The following is a 21,893-nucleotide window of genomic DNA, read 5'->3' as shown; positions in this document are numbered from 1 at the left end:
AGAGCCCCATCGAGATCCAGCAATGTGGATGACAGCCTCGGCTGTCCTGGGTCACTGTCTCCTCATTGGCTGAGACAGCAAGCAGGAGCCAGTGGCTCAAGCTGCTGTCAATCACAGTCAGCCAATGAGGAGAGAGGGGGTGTGGCCAAGCTGCGTGTGTGAATGGACACACGAAGCAGCAGGTGCCCCCATTGCAAGCAGCTTGCTGTGGGGACACCCGACAGACCGGAGGAGCCAGAAGAGCCTGCGGTGGACCAGAGAAGAGGAGGATACAGGCTGCTCTGTGCAATACCCTAGCAAGCAGCAGGTAAGTATAGACATGTTTGTTGTTTTATAAGAAAAAAAACAAAAATGAACCTTTAGTATCGTTTTAAGCAAACAAGCAATTTTGCAGTGTGACTATAGAACACATCAAATGCAAAACAAAACAGTACTTACCACATTGGGCCAAGCAAGGCTGCTGATCTTCCAGGCATACTTTCATGGCAATCACATGGCAGCTGTTTATATGGATTTTCTAAAGATAAAACAATATTGTTAAAGAATATTCTGATGGTTTTGTGTGCATTTTACTTTATTTTTTTCTGATAGAGTGTGGTGCAAAAGTTTTAGGCAGGTGTGAAAATGCTTTAAATTAAGAATGCTTTCAGAAATTGAAGTGTTAATAGTTTACTTTTATCAATTAACAAAATGGAAAGTAAATGAACATAAGAGAAGTCCAAATCAATATTTAGAATGTCCACCCTTTGTCTTCAAACCAGCATCAATTCTTCTAGGTACACTTGCACACAGTTTTTGAAAGAACTCAGCAGTTTTTGAAAGAACTCAAACATCTTGGAGAACTAATCTCAGATCTTCTGTGGATGTAGGCTGCCTTTGGTGCATAGGACATGGAAACAAGGATAAATGACTTAATGCACAAAAACATAGGAAGTGAGGTGCAGAAAAATGGCAGCAGGTGCTCTGGAGTCATAATGTGCAATATTTGGCTGTAGCAGGAGGCAGTTTGTTTGCAAAGGGCTGGAGAGCGGTACAATAATGAATGTCTGCAGACAATAGTGAAGCACAGTGGAAATTCCGTGCAAATTTGGGGCTGCATTTCTGCAAATGGAGCTGGAGATTTGATCAGGATCAATGGTGTTCTCAATGCTGACAGACATATCCATTGTAAATATAACATCGAAATGTGCGCTGGTTCAGAGAGATCAAAAGCTGCCAACACTAAATTCTGATACAAAGAATTTGCAAGACATACAAATAAAAGTGTATCGCTAAAAGTGTAAAAAACAATAATATTACTGGCCTAGCTAAACATCCGTGAAGCCGGATGTGACAACACTTGCAATACAATAAAAATAGTATAAAAGTGAAAACACCGTGAAAGTGAAAAAATAAATCCCAGCGCTAAAAAACATAGAAAAATATCAAAAAGTGTGATCATGAATCTTCAATTTCTAGATGATCAAATGTTATCCATGTGAAACACATGTCACCCCACTTCGTGCTCAAAGAAAACTTACCAGATATATTTGAACATCTTGTTATAGAGTGGTCAAAATGGGGTCAAGATTGATCAGAACTGCTCCAGCTACCTCCATGGCCTCCAAATGTGGTCCAAGTGGCGTTCACCCACTCCATATGGAACGTCAATACATGTGTTGTCAGTAATAAAAGTGGCATGTACATGGGATGAGAAATCTCTAGAGAGAACAAGCATCAGGACTGTCCAGTAAAGTCTTGCCTCCAGTGTATTATTTGTATGTACATACTTATCCATCATGCTATATCAGGGGTATAGAATTAAAATACACAGAGGTCTGGCCAGTAACATTTTTTATTCAGCAGGGGTCCAAGTCTCATATTGCGCCATATCTTTCATATCACAGCCGCTCCCCATCCGTACGTTGCAGTTTCCCCTTTACATTACAGCCCCCCCTTTTATATTGCAGCCTTTTTCACATCACAGTCTCCCCTTTACACCACAGCACACTCTTTTTACATTGCAAAACCCCCCGCTTTACATCACAGTGCCCCACTTTATATCATAGCGCCCCCACTTTAAAATATAGCTTTTTTTACATTACATCACCCCCTTCACATCATAGCACCACTTTGCATTACAGTACCCTTTACAACACAGCGCCCTCTTTACATCACAGCACTCTCCTTTACAATATAGCCCCCCCTTTACATTTCAGCACCCCTTTTTAATACATCCCCCTCATACAATACAGCCCCCCTTTACATCACAATCTCCCCACCCCCCATACATGACAGTGCCCCGTCACAACACAGGCCCCCTTTGCATCACAGCGTCTCCTTCCCTTCAGTGTCCCCAGTCCCCCCTTCACATCACAGCCCCCCCTTTACATCAGTCCCTTTCTTAGCCCCTCCCTCTATTTGCATCTCAGTCCACCTGCACAGCTCCCCCACCCCCTTTCCTTGCATTGAAGTCCCCTTCACAGCCCTTCTTTATTTTATACGAGTCCCCTTCGCAGTGCCACCCCCCTTCCCTCACATCCAAGTCCCCTTCACAGCCCCTCCCCCATACCCCCAGTCCCCTTCACAGCTCCCCTTTCTTATATCCAAGTCCCCCTCACAGTAACCTCCCATCCCTGTACCCTAGTCCCCCTCACAGCCCCCCTTTCTTATATCCAAGTCCCTTTCACAGACATCCCCCCTTTCCATATATACCAGTGCCCTTCACAGCCCCCCCTCCCCTTTCTTGTATACCAGTCCCTTCACAAACTCCCTTTTTTGTTTCCAAGTTCCTTTCAAAGCCCCCCCTTCTTTACATTCCCCAGTCCACTTTCCACAAAAGCCCTCTAACTTTCGGTCCATTTCCCCCTTCCAATCAGTCTCTCTATAACCCTTCTAATCCTAGCTTGCACAGCAGTCGGTAGGTGGGTGGCGCAGCTTATCTGGATGGGGGGCAGGACTTCCCAGCTTTTCCTGTTGATGGGCAGGTGATTTCTGGGACCGCCCCATGTCTTGGCAGTAAGTCAGCTTGGACGTGCCGCACCTTCTGCCTGCGATGAAGGCTGAGATGGCGGCGGGGAAAGGAGGTTATCAGCTGGGAGAGGACACCCAGGTTGCTGGGTGGCAGAGCCGCGGTCCGAATAGGACTGTCCTTCGGTCCGGACCACCATTTCGCGATGACTGTGCTATATCATCAGAGAGGTGTGTGAATGGCCCCAAATTTTTTCTGCAGCAGAGCAACAGTATCTTCAGTGTAAAGAAGAACAAAGAGCTCTGGAAGTGGTGCCCTGATCTCAATCTCATCAAGTCTGTCTGAGATTACATCAAGAGAAAGAAGGATTGAGGAAGCCTACATCGATAAAAGATCTCTGGTTAGTTCTCCAAGTTGTTTGGAACAACCTACCTGCTGAGTTCCCTTAAAAACTGTGTGCAAGTATACCTAGAAGAATTGAAGACACAGGGCGGTCACAAGGAATATTGATTTGAATCCTCTTCTGTTCATTTACTTCCCATTTTTTTAAATTGAAATCCTGTATAATATAAATACTGTATAATAATTGATAAACTATTACCATTTTTATTTCTGAAAGCATTCTTAAATTACAAATACTACTTTGCAAAGTAGAGCTTATGGTGCTAAATCATAAAAAGCAAAACACAGAAATGTAGCAATAAAAAAAAAAAAAAAAAAAAAAAAGGAATACACAATTGCAATTTGCTCAATTTCACAGCACTACTATAGGCTGTCTATAGGGGCCACCACAGACAAAGGTTTATGATCAACATACTACTTAAACAGCTGAAAAACACAAGGCGCAGGTTACAAAGGTTGATATAGTGCCTTTGAACAAAACTCTTGTTCTTGCTTGTTGAAATAAATACAAATAAGTACAAACAAGCACCATACATGGAGACATGATCTTTAACAATACAAAAGGGTCTGTAAAACATAACTTAAACAAGGCATGAAAAGGCACCATTTGAATAAGCACACAGAAAATATTTTTCTCCCCAATACCTACTCAATTCCTAGCTGTGCAGAAGACCGTAATCTCTAGATTAACATCCCATTTAAAGTTTACTCCAGCTGGAATCCTGGCATTCAAAAATCTAAAAAACTCCTTCCTGCAGAGCTAAGAAAATGTATCTCTACCGCTTTCTGGCCTTACAATCTTCTCTATACTTTTTATCTTTAAAGAGACTACATGCAAAATGTGTATGTCAACTCATTGGAGTTGATTTACTAAAGCTGGAGAGTACAAAATCTGGTGCATAGAAACCAATCAGCTTCCGGGTTTTATTGTAAAGGCTTAAATGATAAGATCACCTTTGACAAAAACATTGCTTGGGCTCTCCCGCCCCACTGGACAGCCGAACAAAGTCAGCATTGGGGTGGGGGCGTTTTATGCCAAGCATTAGATGTTTATGCCACGCATCATTCACTCTTCTAACCAACTGAAGATCAAGCCTTTTCTGACACTTTTTGTTCACATGAACAAAATCAGTATTTTTTGCAAGGAAATTAATTTAAACCCCCAAACATTATATATTTTTTTAAAGCAGACACCCTAGTGAATAAAATGGTGGGTACGACAATTTTTTATATGGCACATAGTACTCGTGCAGCGATTTTTCAAAAGCAAATTTTTAAAAAAAAATACACTTTTTTTTACTTTTAATGCACAAAAACACAATATATTGGCCAATTATTTGGTAAAGTATAAAAGACAATGGTGTGCCGAGTAAATAGATACCAAACATGACATGCTTTAAAACTGCACATGCCCCGTGTAATGGCGACAAACTGCATACATTTTTAATATCCATAGGCAATGCTTTAAAAGTTACCATTTTAGATTTACAGAGAAGGTCTAGTGTTAGAAATACTGCCCTTGATCTGACGTTCACGGCGATAGCTCACATGCATGGTGCACCCACTGTTTACATACCGACACAGGGTCAACACGCATGGGAGGGGCGAGTTTTTTATTTATTTATTTTTAAAAGTTATTTTGATTTTTTTTAAATTATTTTTCCACTGTACCTTTAATTTTTTTTTATCACTTTTAATGCTATCACAGGGAATGCAAATATCCCGTATAACTTCAATGGGCATTGTCATATATTCTTTTTTGAGAAATCTGGGGTCTTTCAGACTCAGGATATCTCCTCTGCCCTTGCTTTATCTAATCGAACCAAAATCGGTGTGATCAGATGCTTTCCCAATTTGGCACGGTTTATATTCTGCGAAACTGCACCCAAATTAAATTTACGTCCTTTTTTCCCACAAATTGAGCTTTCTTTCGGTGGTATTTGATCGCCTGTGATGTTTTTATTTTTTGCACTATAATAAAAAAAAAAAAAAGGCTCACAAATTTGAGGAAAAAAAACATTTTGGACTTTTTGCTATAAAACCTGTCCAGTAAAAAAATTTAAAAATCTAATTTCATCATAATTTTTGCCAAAAATGTATTCTGCGACATGTCTGCTAAAAAAAAATCCCAATACGTGTAAATTAATTGGTTTACGTTAAAGTTATAGCATTTACAAATGGCGGTATAGATACTGGAATTTTAATTTTTTTATATTAATAAATGGCAGCGATCAGCGACTTATGGCGGCGATCAGCGACTTTAGGCGGGACTGTGGTGGACATTCTGACACGGGGGGGGAAACTGACTTGGGGTCAATGACATCCCCAGTGACACCAATACAGTGATCAGTGCAAAAAAACCAAAACACTGACATTGTACTAATGGCACTGGGGGAGGAAGGGGTTAACATTTTTAGGCAAAGGGTTAACTGTGTGACGGGAGTGTTTTACTAGTGGGCAGGGGGTGTGTACTTCACTGTTGCATGCTGTCCCGGAAAGCTAATCTCTGCTCTCCGGGAGAGTGAGCTGGGAACTGAAAGGGAGCAGAGCTGCATTGAAAACAATGTAGCTGTGCTCTGTTTCACTGTTTGCCAGCAATCGCCGTTTAATGACCCGCCGGGACCCAGTGACTGACAGCCGCGGCTGCGATCGGCGGCACGGGTAGGGCGGTCGCGTGCCCCCTACCTGATATGCAAAATGATGTTTATAAACTTGATATTGCAAAGCGGCGCCGCCCTGCCGCAGTATATGTACTGTGGCTGGTCAGCAAGCAGTTAAACTGAAAGTAAACATTGTACCTTATAACTTGGGGAAATAAACTAAAAAAAACATTTTTGTTGGGGATGCAACAGCATGTACTATATACAGTATTGTGTGTTAATATCACTTTACCAGTAGATGGCACTGTACACTAAGGTTACCAGTTGTGCATATCTGTAAAACTTGTTTGTTCTCTCTCTTCTCTCTGTCTTTATAACCAAGATGTCTGCTGTTACAGTTTGCTGAAATGTTTTGTATGTTTGCAACTTAAGCCACACAAGTAAACCAAGTTCTGCCTCATCACAAGCTACTAGTATCTTCTCTAACACATAACCAACAGGTTATGGGCCCAGCTCCAAACACTGGAAAAAGGAAAACTACAAGCAAGTAAGTGCTGCATTTACAATCCTACCAAATCCTGTGTGAGGAAACAAGAGCTGTATCCAATTCACTGAAAGATGGCAAGTGCTTCAGATATGAAGTTTACAATAGCAAAGCTCAACAATACCAACTGCCAGCTATGGAAGTTTAAGCTTGAAATGCTGTTATCCAAAGATGACTTGTGGCAGGTACTAGATACATTCTTTAAGATTAAAGATGGCCGCCGGGCCTCCACGTGGCACCGGTGGTGTAGTGTCAATGGCGTCCTGGGCTCCACCTGACGAGTTTCGTGCGCACGCACTTCTTCAGAGGTAGAGCTGAGGATCGTGCGCACGAAACATGTCAGGTGGAGCCCAGGACGCCATTGACACTACGCCGCCGATGCCACGTGGAGGCCCCGTGGCCATCTTTAATCTTAAAGGGTCAGTTATTTGATTAAACCTGGCACCATTGTGAGTTTTGTCTGAACACTCCTGTTTTTCTTGAATAAAATCATTTTCATCAACCTACTACACTATGGGTTCTTTCCTGTGTCTTCTGCGATGAGCCTTTTCAGCTTCTGCAGACCCAGACTGATCCTGCACCAGCCTTTGAGAGGAGGAATTTTCCACTTCACACACTTCTGTAAGGATTTCTGTGACCTGCTGGACCTCCATTTCGCCACACGAGGGCGCTTCATCTTTACTATCTTCAGCTCCTGCCCATTACCAGACCAGAAAAGAGAGGGGAATCTCCATATCATATACACATGCGTATTATTAATACGTTTCTGGTTAGTGCGCATTTCTAACTTTTGCACTGGAAATCAGCGAGCACCATTACTGGACTGTGTTTTATTTATTTATTGATTTATTTATTCATTTATTCATTTGCTTTGGTTTCATTTATTATCTACATCTGCCCGCAATATAGTAACATCACACAGCGCTGCATTTTCTTTATATAAGTAAACTATATCTGCTGCGCAAACTGTATAAGATGAGGCTGGGAAAAGGGCAGGAAATGGGTGAACATGTAAATGCTATGCTAGAAATTGTGGACCAGCTGGGTGTAATAGGTGAAGAAATGAAAGATAATCATGTAGTAGCACTACTGCTATGCAGCCTTCCAGAATCATACAGTGCCCTTCTAAATGCTGTAGAAACTGAACTGACGATAGAATATGTTAAAGGAAAATGAATTGATGAATACAGCAGTAGAAAGGAAAATTTGCATAGTGAAGAGAACGAGAGACCAGAGGCAGCTCTGAAGGTGCATGAAGACATAAGACAAAGCAAAGAAACCAGGGTATGTTTTCACTGCAAAAAGGCCAGTCACCTGAAAAAGAACTGTTCAATCTGGAAAGCTGAGCAGCGAAAGTGGGAGCTACCCACAAGAGAAAGAGCTAAATTGGTCATGACAGAAAATGAAAGTGCATCATGGAGTGGTACTTTTAAAGTGACTCAGAATAGTACCTCACACGGATGGTACTATGATGATTCAGGAGCAACAAGTCACATGACAAGCGATGAGACATTCTTCACAGAAATTGATTTTAGTGTAAAAGATAAAGTCTTCCTAGCAAATGGGAAAAGTATTACAGCGGAAGGTAATGGTCACAGATTTCTGAACTGCAAAATGCCATCAGGGGTCAAGCAGAGCATCCTTGTAAAGAATGTTCTATATGTTCCAAGCCTAGCAGGAAGCCTCCTATCAGTTAAAACCCTTGCAAGCAATGGACTCACTGTCCAGTTCAGAGGTAATGAATGCTCACTTCAAAATGGAAAGCAAATTCTAGCAAGAGGAAGGTTAAATTAACATCTGTACAAACTCGTCACTGAAAGAGAAGGCTAATGCGGCAACTCATAACCCACACAACATGTGCATCCACCTGTGGCATAGAAGATTGGGGCATCGAAACCCGGCAGCTATAAAGGACTTTGCAAAGAGAGGTCTATCAGAAGACATGAAAATATTGCCTTGCCACACACTCAGCAAGTGCACGTGTTGCATCAAAGCAAAGGCCATCCGAACCTCTCTTCCACAGACCAGTCAGAGTAAAACCATGGAACTGATACACAGTGATGTGTGCGGACCAATGAAAAAAAGCACACCTGGCGGGAACAGATATTTACTGACTTTCATCGACGATTATTCCAGGTACACAATAACGTATCTAATGAAGCACAAAAGTGAGACATTAGAAAAACTTCAAGAGTTTGTAGCTATGACAAGCAACAAGTTTCAAAGGAAACCTGGAATAATACGCACTGACAATGGAGAGGAATATATGAATAAAGAGATGGAATCATACCTAAAGAAACAAGGTATTATACACCAAACAACTTTACCAAACACTCCTGAGCAAAACGGCGTAGCGGAAAGAAAGAATTGCACTCTTGTAGAAATGACCAGATGTATGATTTCGGACGCTGCCTTACCTAACAGATACTGGGGAGAAGCAATAATGACTGCAACATACCTACAAAACAGGCTCCCATCAAAAGCTATTGAGAGTACACCATATGAAATGTGGAATGGATCAAAACCTAACGTAGGACACATCAGAGTGTTTGGCTGTAAAGCATATGCCCACATTCCAAGTCAGAAACGCTCCAAGTTGGAGAACAAAGCCATAGAAGGCATTCTGGTGGGCTACAGTGAGCAGAGTAAGGGATATAGAATCCTTTGTCCAAAGACCAACAAGGTCATAGTAAGCCGCAGTGTTTACTTTGATGAAAGTGAAGCACCAGATAATACAATTCTTGAAAAATGTGGAGAGGATTTACGCGCTGAATCGGCAAGAGACACTGACCCATGCGAAGCAGGACAAGAGCCAGAACAAGAAGTGGAACTTACAATCGAGCCAATAGAACCCACTGAACAACAAGAAATCAGAAGATCCTCTCGAATGACAAAAGGAATACCACCCCGCTATTTGGTTATCATACGCTGCTAAAACACATCAAACACAGGAGCCAACATCCTGGGAAGACATAGAAACTTTGCAGAGAAGGGAAGCCGATCAGTGGAGAAAAGCAGCTGAAGAAGAAATAAAATCACTTCAAGAAAATAAAACTTGGTCACTAACACAACTCCCTCCTGGTCGCAAAACCATCAGAAGCAAATTGACTTTTAAAGTGAAATATGATGCAGAAGGAAACATCTATAGATACAAAGCAAGATTAGTTGCCAATGGATACTCCCAGAAATTTGAAGATTACGATGGGACATTTGCTCCAGTTGTGAAACATTCCACGATAAGAACACTCCTTCGTATTGCTGCCGGAAAGGGAATGCAAGTAAAGCACCTATATGTCAAAACTGCCTTTTTGTATGGAGACATCAAGGAGGATCTGTACATGGAACAGCCACCAGGATTTGAGAAAGAAAAGAACCTTGTATGCAAACTGCAAAAGAGCATCTATGGACTCAAGCCAGTGGCGAAGGCATGGAATGAAAAAGTGAACAAAATACTCAGAAAAGAAGGGTTCTCAAAAAGTAAAGCAGATCCATGTCTGTATTCAAAGAATCAAGAGAACAAATGGACATACATCCTAATATACGTCGATGACATCTTGACATGTTTTAACCACTTCCCGACCGGCCGTTGCATATAAACGGCCGGACGGTAGCAGTACAGGGTCGGGTGGCCATTTATGAACGGCCTCCCCGCACCCTGCTTGTGCGCGCTCCCTAGGAGCGCGCAGCACCGCGATCCGGTGCGCGCTGTGTCCTCCGGACACAGTGAAACACCGATCGTCGGACGGGACCTCTGTACGAGGTCCCGATCATGTGATCACTGATTGGCCAATCAGTAATCACATGCAAAGTAGTAAGCAAGATGTCACTTGTGACATCATTGCTTACTACCTGTGAAATCTCTGAATGATCACAGAGGTCACATGGTACAAGGCTATTCACAACAGCCTTGTACCATGTGACAAGGTGTGACCAATCACAGCTCACTCAGTATTTCTCAATGAGTGCAGGAATGCACACAGAGAGAAAGAGAAATGATTGCTTTTACATCCTATATGGGTGTAAAAGCAATCATTGTAAAAAAAAAAAAAAAAAAAAAAATCTTCATCACCCCCCACAAGTAGTACAGTGTCACCATGGTACTGCTATGGTGACAGCATGTAAAAAAAAAAATAAAAATAAAAAATAATAAATAAAATAAAAATGTAAAAAAAAATGTTTAAAAATTATAATTTTTGGTTATAAACTAATTTGTTTTTGTTTGTTTTTTTACTAAAAAGATAACGAAATACATTTTGGCAAAGATTTGATGATGAAATATTATTTATTTGCAAAATTTTATTAAAAAAAACACTTTTGTTCAAAATTTTTGGACTTTTTCATTTACATAGCAAAAAAAATAAAAATCCCAGCAGTGAATAAATACCACCAAAATAAAGCTTTATCTGTCGCAAAAAAGGGTAGAAAATTAATTTGGGTACAGTGTTGCATGACTGCGCAATTGTCATTCAAAGTGTGATAGCGCTGAAAGCTGAAAATTGCCCTGGTCAGGAAGGGGGTAAAAGTGTCCGGTCTGGAAGTGGTTAAACAAGAAGGGGACTATGACCAAATAGTTCAAAAACTGAAACAAAATTTTGAAATTAAAGAGTTGGGGAACATTACTCACTACCTAGGAATTCAAATAGAGAGGGAAGAGGATGGAAGCTATCTTCTTAACCAAAGTCAGAAAATTACAGAAATGTTAGAACAGTTTCACATGCAAGATGCAAAGGAAGCGAAAACACCAATGGAACCAGATTATCCTAAAAACAATGGAACAGAAAACTTGTTACCCAACAATGATTATTACCGCAGGGGAATCGGAAAATTGCTATACATCGCCACCATGACAAGACCAGACATTGCCGTAGCAGTGGGAATACTTTGCAGGAAAGTCGCAATACCGTGTCAACGCGACTGGAATGCAGTAAAGAGGGTAATGCAGTACCTAAAGGGAACAAAATCGGATGAAGCTGCGACTTCCAGCATCGTCAAACCCAAAACTGATTGGATATGTGGACGCCGATTGGGCTGGAGACACCACTGACCGCAAATCTACAAGTGGTTACATCTTCCAGTATGGACAAGGAACCATAAGCTGGTCTAGTCGGAAACAAGTGACTGTTGCACTCTCTTCAACTGAAGCGGAATACATAGCAGCAGCACATGCATGTCAAGAAGCCATTTGGATTCGTCAACTTCTACTAGACATGGGACTGAATATGTCACAACCCACACCCATCTTTGAAGACAATCAAGGATGCATAAAGCTTACACACTCTGAGAAGATTAACCCAAGAACCAAGCACATTGATGTAAGATATCATCTGCTCAGAGACATGCAAGAAAAAGGGGCTATCGACATCCAGTACTGCCCATCAGAGGAGATGACTGCAGACGCACTCACCAAACCTTTGCCAAGGGAACGGTCATTGTTTTCCAGAAAAGAGACTAAATGTCATATAATTATGCACATGCCGTTGAGAAGGGGTGTTGGGGATGCAACAGCATGTACTATATACAGTATTGTGTGTTAATATCACTTGACCAGTAGATGGCACTGTACACTAAGGTTACCAGTTGTGCATATCTGTAAAACTTGTTGGTTCTCTCTCTTCATAACCAAGATGTCTGCTGTTACAGTTTGCTGAAATGTTTTGTATGTTTGCAACTTAAGCCACACAAGTAAACCAAGTTCTGCCTCATCACAAGCTACTAGTGTCTTCTCTAACACATAACAAATATCTTTCAGCTGGAGGGGGAAAGTAAAGGAATTTCTGAACTACTGTATACTGTAGTGAAGGGAAAAAACAAACAAACCAGTAAATACATTTAAAAACTGGCACCTGACAGCTGAGTGAATTGTCTGCAATTACATTTTTTTTATTTTAATTATCAGCAATTCTTTTTCATTCATCTGTCAGTGGGGAACCCCGCTGACAGCTGAAATAATAACACATGGTTGTCACTACTAAAATACTGCAGGAGTTATTTTATTAACTCATGCGGTATTTTAGTAGCGTTTACTGATTTTCTGAACGGATTAATTGGTTTTCAATGCATTCCTATGGGAAACAGTGTTTCGGTTTACGAATTTTTCGCTATATGAAATGTCCTGCAGAACGAATTAAATTCGTAAACCGAGGTACTGGTACATCACTGGACTTTGATTGGTTATACCATGATGATGCCTGCAGCTGCAGGCATCATCCTGATATCGTTTTTTTCAGCCTGCGATCGGCTTTCATGTAAAAGCAATCCCAGTGGCTAATTAGCTGCAGGATTGCTTTTACAAGCAACGGAAGACGATGCCCCCCCTAACCCACTACCTTCCACGGGCTTTTCGGGCAGTCCCGTACCATCGGGGCAACCTGAGAATGCAGCCAGTGTTTCTGCTAGCTGACCATAGAGCTGATTGGAGACCAGAATGGTGCCAATCATCTCCATAGCCTAAGAAATCGGAAGCTACGAGCATTTCATCACTTCAGTTTCACAAGATATAAACAGTGCCATTTATATATTGGGAAAGCATTTGATCACACTGATCTTAGTTTGATTAGATATAGTTGCAAGAAAAAGTATGTGAACCCCTTGGGATTATGTAGAGTTTTGCATGAATTGGGCATAAAATGTGCTCTGAACGTCATCTAAGTCACAACAATAGAAGAACACAGTCTGCTGAACATAATACTACACAAACATTAGATGTTGCCATGGTTTAATTCCACATAATATGTAAACATTCACAGTGCAGGGAGGAAAAAGTATGTGAGGCCCTAGCTTAATGACTTCTCCCAGAGCTAATTAGAGCCAGGAGTGAGCCAACCTTGACTCCAGTCAGTGTGATGATATTGGATGTGTTGCTGACAGCTGTCCTGCCCTTAAAAAACACACACCTGTTTTGGGTTTACTGGTTTCAAGAAGCACTGTCTGATGTGAACCATGCTTCACAGAAAAGAGCTCTCAGAAGACCTACGATCAAGAATTGTTGACTTGCATGAAGCTGGAAAGGGTTATAAAAGTATCTCCAAAAGCCTTGATGTTCATGTGTCCATGGTAAGACAGACTGTCTACAAATGGAGAAAGTTTAGCACTGTTGCTACTCTCCCTAGGCATGGTCGTCCTGTAAAAATGACTGCAAGAGCACAGCGCAGAATGCTGCATGAGGTAAAGAAGAATCCCAGAGTGTCAGCTAAAGACCTACAGAAATCTCTGGCACATGCTAACATTTTTGTTGACACATCTACAATAAGGAAAACATTAAACAAGAATTGAGTACATGGGAGGACACCACGGAGAAAGCCATTGCTGTCCAAAAAGAATATTGCAGCACGTTTGAAATTTGCAAAAGAGCACTTGGATGTTCCACAGCACTACTGGCAAAATATACAGTGGACAGATGAAACCAAGACTGAGTTGTTTGGGAAGAACACACAACACTATGTGTGGAGAAAAAAAAGGCACAGCACACCAACATCAAAACCTCATCCCCACTGTAAAACATGGCGGAGAGAGCATCATGGTTTGGGGCTGCTTTGCCGCCTCAGGGCCTGGACGGATTGTTGTCATTGATGGGAAAATGAATTCCAGAGTTTAGCAAGACATTTTGCAGGAAAACGTACGACCATCTGTCCGCCAACTGAAGCTCCGCAGAGGATGGGTGATGCAACAGGACAATGACCCAAAACAAGGAATTCAACAAAACAATGGCTGCAACAGCACAGAATACGCCTTCTGGAGTGGCCCAGTCAGAGTCCTGACCTCAAGCCGATTGAAATGCTGTGGCATGACCTTAAAAGAGCGATTCACACCAGACATCCCAAGAATATTGCTACACTGAAACAGTTTTGTGAAGAGGAGTGGTCCAAAATGACTCCAGATCGTTGTGCAGGTCTGATCTGCAACTACAGGAAACGTTTGGTTGAGGTTATTGCTGCCAAAGGAGGGACAACCAGTTATTAAGTCCAAAGGTTCACATACTTTTTCCTCCCTGCAATGTGAATGTTTACATGTTATGTGCAATTAAACCATGGCAACATCTAATGTTTGTGTAGTATTATGTTCAGCAGACTGTGTTCTTCTATTGTTGTGACTTAGATGACGTTCAGAGCACATTTTATGCCCAATTCATGCAAAACTCCACGTAATCCCAAGGGGTTCACATACTTTTTCCTGCAACTGTAATGTAAGGGCAGAGGAGATATCTAGAGTCTGATAGAACACAGATTTCTCAAAAAAGAATATATGACAATGCCCACTGAAGTTATAGTGGATATTTGCATTCCCTGTGATAGCATTAAAAGTGATATAAAAAAAAAAAAGTACCCTTGCCCCCCTGCGCATCTGCGTTCATGAGCATTGACCCTGTGCCAGAATGGAAACAGAGGTTGCACCATGCATGTGAGGTATCGACACGAATGTCAGATCAAGGGCAGTAATTCTAACACTAGACCTCCTCTGTAAATCTAAAATGGTAGCTTGTAAAGCTTTTTAAAACGTTGCCTATGGATATTATGTATGCAGTTTGTCGCCATTGCAGGGGCATGCGCAGTTCAAAAGCATGTCCTTTTTGGTATCTATTTACTCGGCATACCATTATCTTTTACCAAATAATTGGCCAATATTTAATGTTTTTGTGTATGAAAAGTAAAAAAAAAAAACGCTGCGCGAGTACTATGACATATAAAATTGCAGCCCCCACTATTTTATTCACTGGGGTGTTTGCTCTAAAAATATATATAATGTTTGGGGTTTAAATTAACTACTACCTATCACAGTTTCGGACCCCTGACATGCCAGGATAGCACCAAACACCCCCCCCCCCAAATGACGTTTGTTGCCACAAGTTTTTGAAAATTGAACAAAAAAGACAAACATATTTTTTCTTTTCTTTTTTTATATTTCAAAACCTTGTGAGAAAAAATAGATCTGAAAAATACTCATCATGCCTCCTTTTTAAATTCCTTGGGGTGTCTACTTTCCAAAAAGGGGTAATTTGGGGGGGTTTGGTGCTATCCTGGCATTTCAGGGCCTCCGAAACTGTGATAGGTAGTGAGGAAGTGAAATGAGGAAGTTAGGCACCTTCAGGCTTTCAAAGTGGTCATTGGATTTCAGGCTCCTGTATGTGGCTAGGCTCCCAAAAAGTCTCACACATGTGGTATCCCCATATTCGGTAGAAGTAGCAGAATGTATATTGGGGTGTAATTCCACATATACCCATGGCTTGTGTCAGAAATATATCATTTAAATTACAACTTTGTGTAAAAATAAATAAAAAAAAAAAAAAAGATTTTGTCATTTTCCAGACACTTAAAAAAATAATTCTTCCATGGACTCAATGGCCCTGATTTAGTAAGAATTGAGTCTACCAGCAGACTCTGAACCTTCAGGCAGACTCAATTAAATCAATTAAGACCTGTCAGTCTTCTGAGAGCCGTCTAGCAATCTGATTGAAAAGCATCTACTTTTCTGTTAGTAAATGTGGAATCGCGTCTGGCACATTTTTAGGTGGAATACCGGATATGTTCACTAGATGGCGCACAAGCGCAGGCTTTGGCGTTTTTATGTTTGCATATGAGAATACTTAGAATGTAAAATAAAAAGCACATCTATAATTTTTTATTTTTTTTTTGCTATTTCTCCAAAATGATCAGACAACTAATGCATTTACTAATGAATGTCATACATTCTATTTTCAAATATTAAACATTTTCACACTTATATCTCAAATAATTTGGAATGTCTAGTTCTAAGTTCCCAATATAATGATATAGCTTCCTTCTCTTTAATCATGTAACTATTCTATGTTAAAATCATAATACAGTGCTATAAATGCATGTGTGACAATAATGAACGCATGTAAAATCCAAAAAGTGCAAATAATTAAAATAATGATGTAAAATGGTAAATGGTGCTAAAATAGGTTCAGATAATCATTCCTGAATAATGGAATGTCCTCCTGCATGGAGTTTGCATGTTCTCACTGTGTTTGCGTGAGTTTCCTCCGAGTACTCTAGTTTCCTCCCACACTCTAAAGACATGCTGGTAGGTGAATTGATTCCTGTCCAAATTGGCCCTAGTATGTGTATGTATGAATGTGAGTTAGGGACCTTAGATTGTATGCCCCTTGAGGGTTAGGGACCAATGTGAATGTACAATATATGTGTAAAGCACTGCGTAAATTGACAGCGCTATACAAGTACCTAAAATAAATTATTGCACTTTTTGGATTTTACATGCGTTTATGATTGATAACATGCATTTATAGCGCTGCACTATTACTTTAATATATTTCTATTCTGGGACTGTTGCCAATACCCTGAGTGCTAGCTGATACCTTCATATCTATACCTAGATTTATATTTATCTTGTGTAATACCATTTTAGTAGTCTATATAATTTGACCAGCGCTCGCTTTATCATTTTTAAACAATGTAACTATTCTACATTAGAGCTCAAACTCTGTCTCCCGCAGTGGCTTAGTGGTTAGAACAGAACTTACAGCACTTGGGTCATGGGTTCTAATCCCCGCCATGGCTGCATCCCAGTTTGCATGCTCTCTGTATGGATGTGTTTCTGCCAACACTCAGAAGACAGGCTGCTAGGTTAATTGGGCCTAGTACATGGCTGAGTTTCTGCCCTTAGATTATAAGCTCCATGACATTTATGAATGTTAAAAAAATGGAGATCAATTTTCTGGGTTGTGTTAGTGCCAGGAATATTGATCAATCAATTAAGATTTTGCCTAATGACTAGAAAGTGGAAAGGGGGTGTGCGTCCTGTTCTTCTGACAAGTTGGAAATGTGCAAATTTCATTTTAACTTTTTTTATCTTCTTTTAAACCGGTCTCCTTATACAACTTGACCCCCTCCCCCACCCCATCATCACTTGTCCCATATGCAAATCTATGGATCACGCCCCACTCTTTTTAACTATTTATTGATCAAGTGAATATGTCTCATTTTCTATCAGCTACAGCTCAGATCTCACATTATTATACGATTGCTGATTGTATATCACCACTAGTCTGATTGAATTCACAATTCCTGGTCAGTCCCGTTCCCTTACCTCTAATAACCTTTAGGGCCAGTTCACACTACATGTGTTTCAGTTGCTTTTTCGGCATCACAAACGCACAGAAAGAAGGTTATATGGTTGTCAATGTCATAGTTCACATCGGCACTTGCATTTTCAGCATTGCAGGTGATGTAAACAAAGTTGACCACGCTGCATTGTTTCGGCACAGAACTGTACTGGAACGCGTAGAAACACCCTGGAATGTACTAAAAAAACGCACACGTCCCTAATTAAATTGAATAAAAAGAAAGGAGAAAAAACTAACTGGAAGGGATACAAAAATGCAATGCAACATGTCCAAAACGCATCCAAAATGTACTGGAACACAAACATACATGCCAAAAGGGCATGCAAAAAACGCATCAGAACACATCTAGACTGTATCTATAGTGTGAACTGGCCCTTAGGAATTGTTCACACCATTGGTGTTGCAGAAACGCATGCAAGAACACACATTTTCCAGCACAGCAAAGAAATGCAATGCCCTTTGCAGATGTGCGCGGTTAGGTGCAACACACTTTTAAAATAATATGCCTGCAGTATTTTTGCATGTTCCCACACGTTAGGCAGCCCATTGAAATTAACGAGCTGAGGAAAAAAAAAAGTAAAAAATGCCCCATTCACACAGGTCCTCTGGCCCGTACAGCATGAATGAGTAGGTTGTTTATGTGGCTAGAGCCACCTGTTACACTATGGGGACACAGCAGCTGTATGAACACAGATTTTAATCTGACAGGTGTGAAGGCGTGAGGAAGTGGCCCTGAATGCTCACTGTCTGTGTTCAGGGCTGTACACCTGCACCCATATGCTTGTCAAATTATGACCTGCAGCATTTCCATAGTGTAACATAGGTTGCCTGCAAACGGTGATAGCCACAAAAACAGACCACTGATTCCCACTCTACAGGCCACAGCACCCATGAGCCCCAAAACCTCAATTACACACACAGCTTTATTTATGAACAGTACAGTTTTATCATTTAGATTTCACAGGAATATGGTTGGGATTATGTCCATTAATAATGTTTTTAGTGTATTTTTACCATAAATATAATTTGGATATTTTTTCTGGCGGTGGGGGGCTGTCAGGTATGCTGTACGGGGCCCCATGATATCTAACAGTGGCCCTGGGTGTATGCTTGTGCCTGTGCCACCTGTATAGTTAGGAAGAACCTTGAACCTCTGCTATGTACCTCAATGGATCTAGGAATTGCACATGTTTTCAACTGAAAATACAATTATTAGTAAATGTTTCCACGGCAAATGAGGATCAGCTCCTCGGTGGAGAACAGCGATCTTGCCATGTCCAGATGTGGTTTGGAATTCCACAAAAGAACAATTCACAAAACTAAAAAATAGACTTGCAAATTACCACTAAACTCTCCTAACTACACTCCCATCCACTCACACTCCCCACTTCCGGGTGTGTGCAAACGTCCTTCCGCAAACATCATGGCGTATTTACGGTATGACAGCTCCTCTAGCGCCTCCTCCAACAGCCGTCTTGGCGTTTATTTGTGCACCATACCATTTTTACATGCGGCTCCATTGTGCATATGACATTTGCAAATATATGTTTGCAGTTCTATTGTGGATTTGGTATTGGTGAATGTATGCTTGCAGCTATACTGTGTATATGACATTGGCGAGTATATATTTGCTGGTAAAGGCCCAAAGTCAACATAAATTGGGGGCCCAATTTATTACTGTTAAGAGGATTGTAGAAAAAGAATAGCTAGCTGCACATTGAACACGACCTATTCATTGGTACATAACATGGTCTTGTGGTGCAATAGGGGGCTTTTGGTTTGTTAGTTTGGACATACTTGCATATGTGCGCTCTAACAAGGAAGATTTGGGCATATTATATAGCTAGCAAAAATAAGTGTTGGGGTGCTAGTACATTTCAGATACTTATATAGCGCTGTCAATTTACGCAGCGCTTTACATATACAGTGGGGCAAAAAAGTATTTAGTCAGCCAGCAATTGTGCAAGTTCTCCCACTTACAAAGATGAGAGAGGCCTGTAATTGGCATCATAGGTAGACCTCAACTATGAGAGACAAAATGAGAAAAAAAATCCAGACAATCACATTGGCTGATTTGAAAAGAATTTATTTGCAAATTATGGTGGAAAATAAGTATTTGGTCACCTACAAACAAGCCAGATTTCTGGCTCTCACAGACCTGTATCTTCTTCTTTAAGAGGCTCCTCTGTCCTGCACTCATTACCTGTATCAATGGCACCTGTTTGAACTTGTTATCAGTATAAAAGACACCTGTCCACAACCTCAAACAGTCACACTCCAAACTCCACTATGGTGAAGACCAAAGAGCTGTCGAAGGACACCAGAAACAAAATTGTAGACCTGCACCAGGCTGGGAAGACTGAATCTGCAATAGGCAAGCAGCTTGGTGTGAACAAATCAACTGTGGGAGCAATAATTAGAAAATGGAAGACATACAAGACCACTGATAATCTCCCTCGATCTGGGGCTCCACGCAAGATCTCACCCCGTGGGGTCAAAATGATCACAAGAACGGTGAGCAATAATCCCAGGACCACACAGGGGGACCTAGTGAATGACCTGCAGAGAGCTGGGATCAACGTAACAAAGGCTACCATCAGTAACACACTTCGCTGCCAGGGACTCAGATCCTGCAGTGCCAGACGTGTCCCCCTGCTGAAGCCAGTACATGTCCGGGCCCGTCTGAAGTTTGCTAGAGAGCATTTGGATGATCCAGAAGAGGATTGGGAGGATGTCATATGGTCAGATGAAACCAAAATAGAACTGTTTGGTAGAAACACAACTCGTCGTGTTTGGAGGAGAGAGAATGCCGAGTTGCATCCAAAGAACACCATACCTACTGTGAAGCATGGGGGTGGCAACATCATGCTTTGGGGCTGTTTCTCCGCAAAGGGACCAGGACGACTGATCCATGTACAGGACAGAATGAATGGGGCCATGTATCGTGAGATTTTGAGTGCAAACCTCCTTCCATCAGCCAGGGCATTGAAGATGAAACGTGGCTGGGTCTTCCAACATGACAATGATCCCAAACATACCGCCCGGGCAACGAAGGAGTGGCTTCGTAAGAAGCATTTCAAGGTCCTGGAGTGGCCCAGCCAGTCTCCAGATCTCAACCCCATAGAAAACCTTTGGAGGGAGTTGAAAGTCTGTGTTGCCCAGCGACAGCCCCAAAACATCACTGCTCTAGAGGAGATCTGCATGGAGGAATGGGCCAACATACCAGCAACAGTATGTGCCAACCTTGTGAAGACTTACAGGAAACGTCTGACCTCTGTCATTGCCAACAAAGGATATATAACAAAGTATTGAGATGAACTTTTGATATTGACCAAATACTTATTTTCCACCATAATTTGCAAATAAATTATTTCCAAATCAGCCAATGTGATTGTCTGGATTTTGTTTCTCATTTTGTCTCTCATAGTTGAGGTCTACCTATGATGCCAATTACAGGCCTCTCTCATCTTTGTAAGTGGGAGAACTTGCACAATTGGTGGCTGACTAAATACTTTTTTGCCCCACTGTAGATGTGGTAAATTCACATCAGTCCCTAACCCTCAAGGGGCGTACTAAGGGCCCTAACTTACATTCATACATACATATACTAGGGCCAATTTTTACAGGATCCAATTAACCTACCAGCATGTCTTTAGAGTGTGGGAGGAAACCAGAGTACCCGGAGGAAACACAGGCACAGGGAGAACATGCAAACTTCAGGCAGGAGATGCCGTGGCTGGGATTCGAACCAACAACCCTAGTACTGCCAGGTGGAAGTGCTAACCATTTAGCCACTGTGCTACATTCAACTAGAACATGAAATAATCCCCCCAAAAAATACATAGTCCAAATGTTTATTGATCAAATACACATTCCACATTTATTTGGACAGCAACAAAAAGCTACATTCAATATCTTGGTGAAAATAAAAAAAAAGAAAAAGCAGGATTGATGTTGCTAAAATAGAACGGTCCTGCTCATAAGAGCTTACAATCTAAAAGATTATACTTCTAATGAACTGTGCTTTCACAGGTTACAGCAGGAAACAAACGGTTAATATGAATCACTTAGGCTTATCCACAAAACAAGCTGCAGATCAAAATATCAATATAAAAAATACATACGTGCCAAAATAAAAACACCTCCCGCGTCCCCAAATCCCCCACACATACATTTCTCACCATGTTTGTCTGAAAACTGCATTTCATTCTAAATAAAGCAAACTTGGAAGAGCAGAGCAATTGACATGTGTTAGGATTACAATGCAAAGATAATAAAAACACAATCATTGTACAA

The 21,893-nt window shown here is 41.2% G+C and overlaps 1 protein-coding gene across 3 annotated transcripts in view; it reads right to left on the bottom strand.

Moving 5' to 3' along the window:
* TRMT1L (tRNA methyltransferase 1L) overlaps positions 1 to 21,893 on the bottom strand; it is a 212,090-nt gene that overhangs the window by 111,431 nt on the left and 78,766 nt on the right. For all 3 annotated transcript variants that reach the window (XM_089680317.1, XM_089680315.1, XM_089680316.1), the window contains one exon: positions 439 to 517. In XM_089680317.1, coding sequence (XP_089536443.1) covers positions 439 to 517 — 79 coding nt within the window. The remainder of the gene's footprint in view (positions 1 to 438; positions 518 to 21,893) is intronic.

The sequence above is a fragment of the Staurois parvus genome, unplaced genomic scaffold (genome assembly GCF_062004578.1).
Source record: "Staurois parvus isolate SC_StPar_1 unplaced genomic scaffold, SC_StPar_1.0 ptg000240l, whole genome shotgun sequence".
NCBI lineage: Eukaryota > Metazoa > Chordata > Amphibia > Anura > Ranidae > Staurois > Staurois parvus.
The sequence above is the reverse complement of the archived record's forward strand: the minus strand, read 5'-3'. Positions and strand labels throughout refer to the sequence as shown.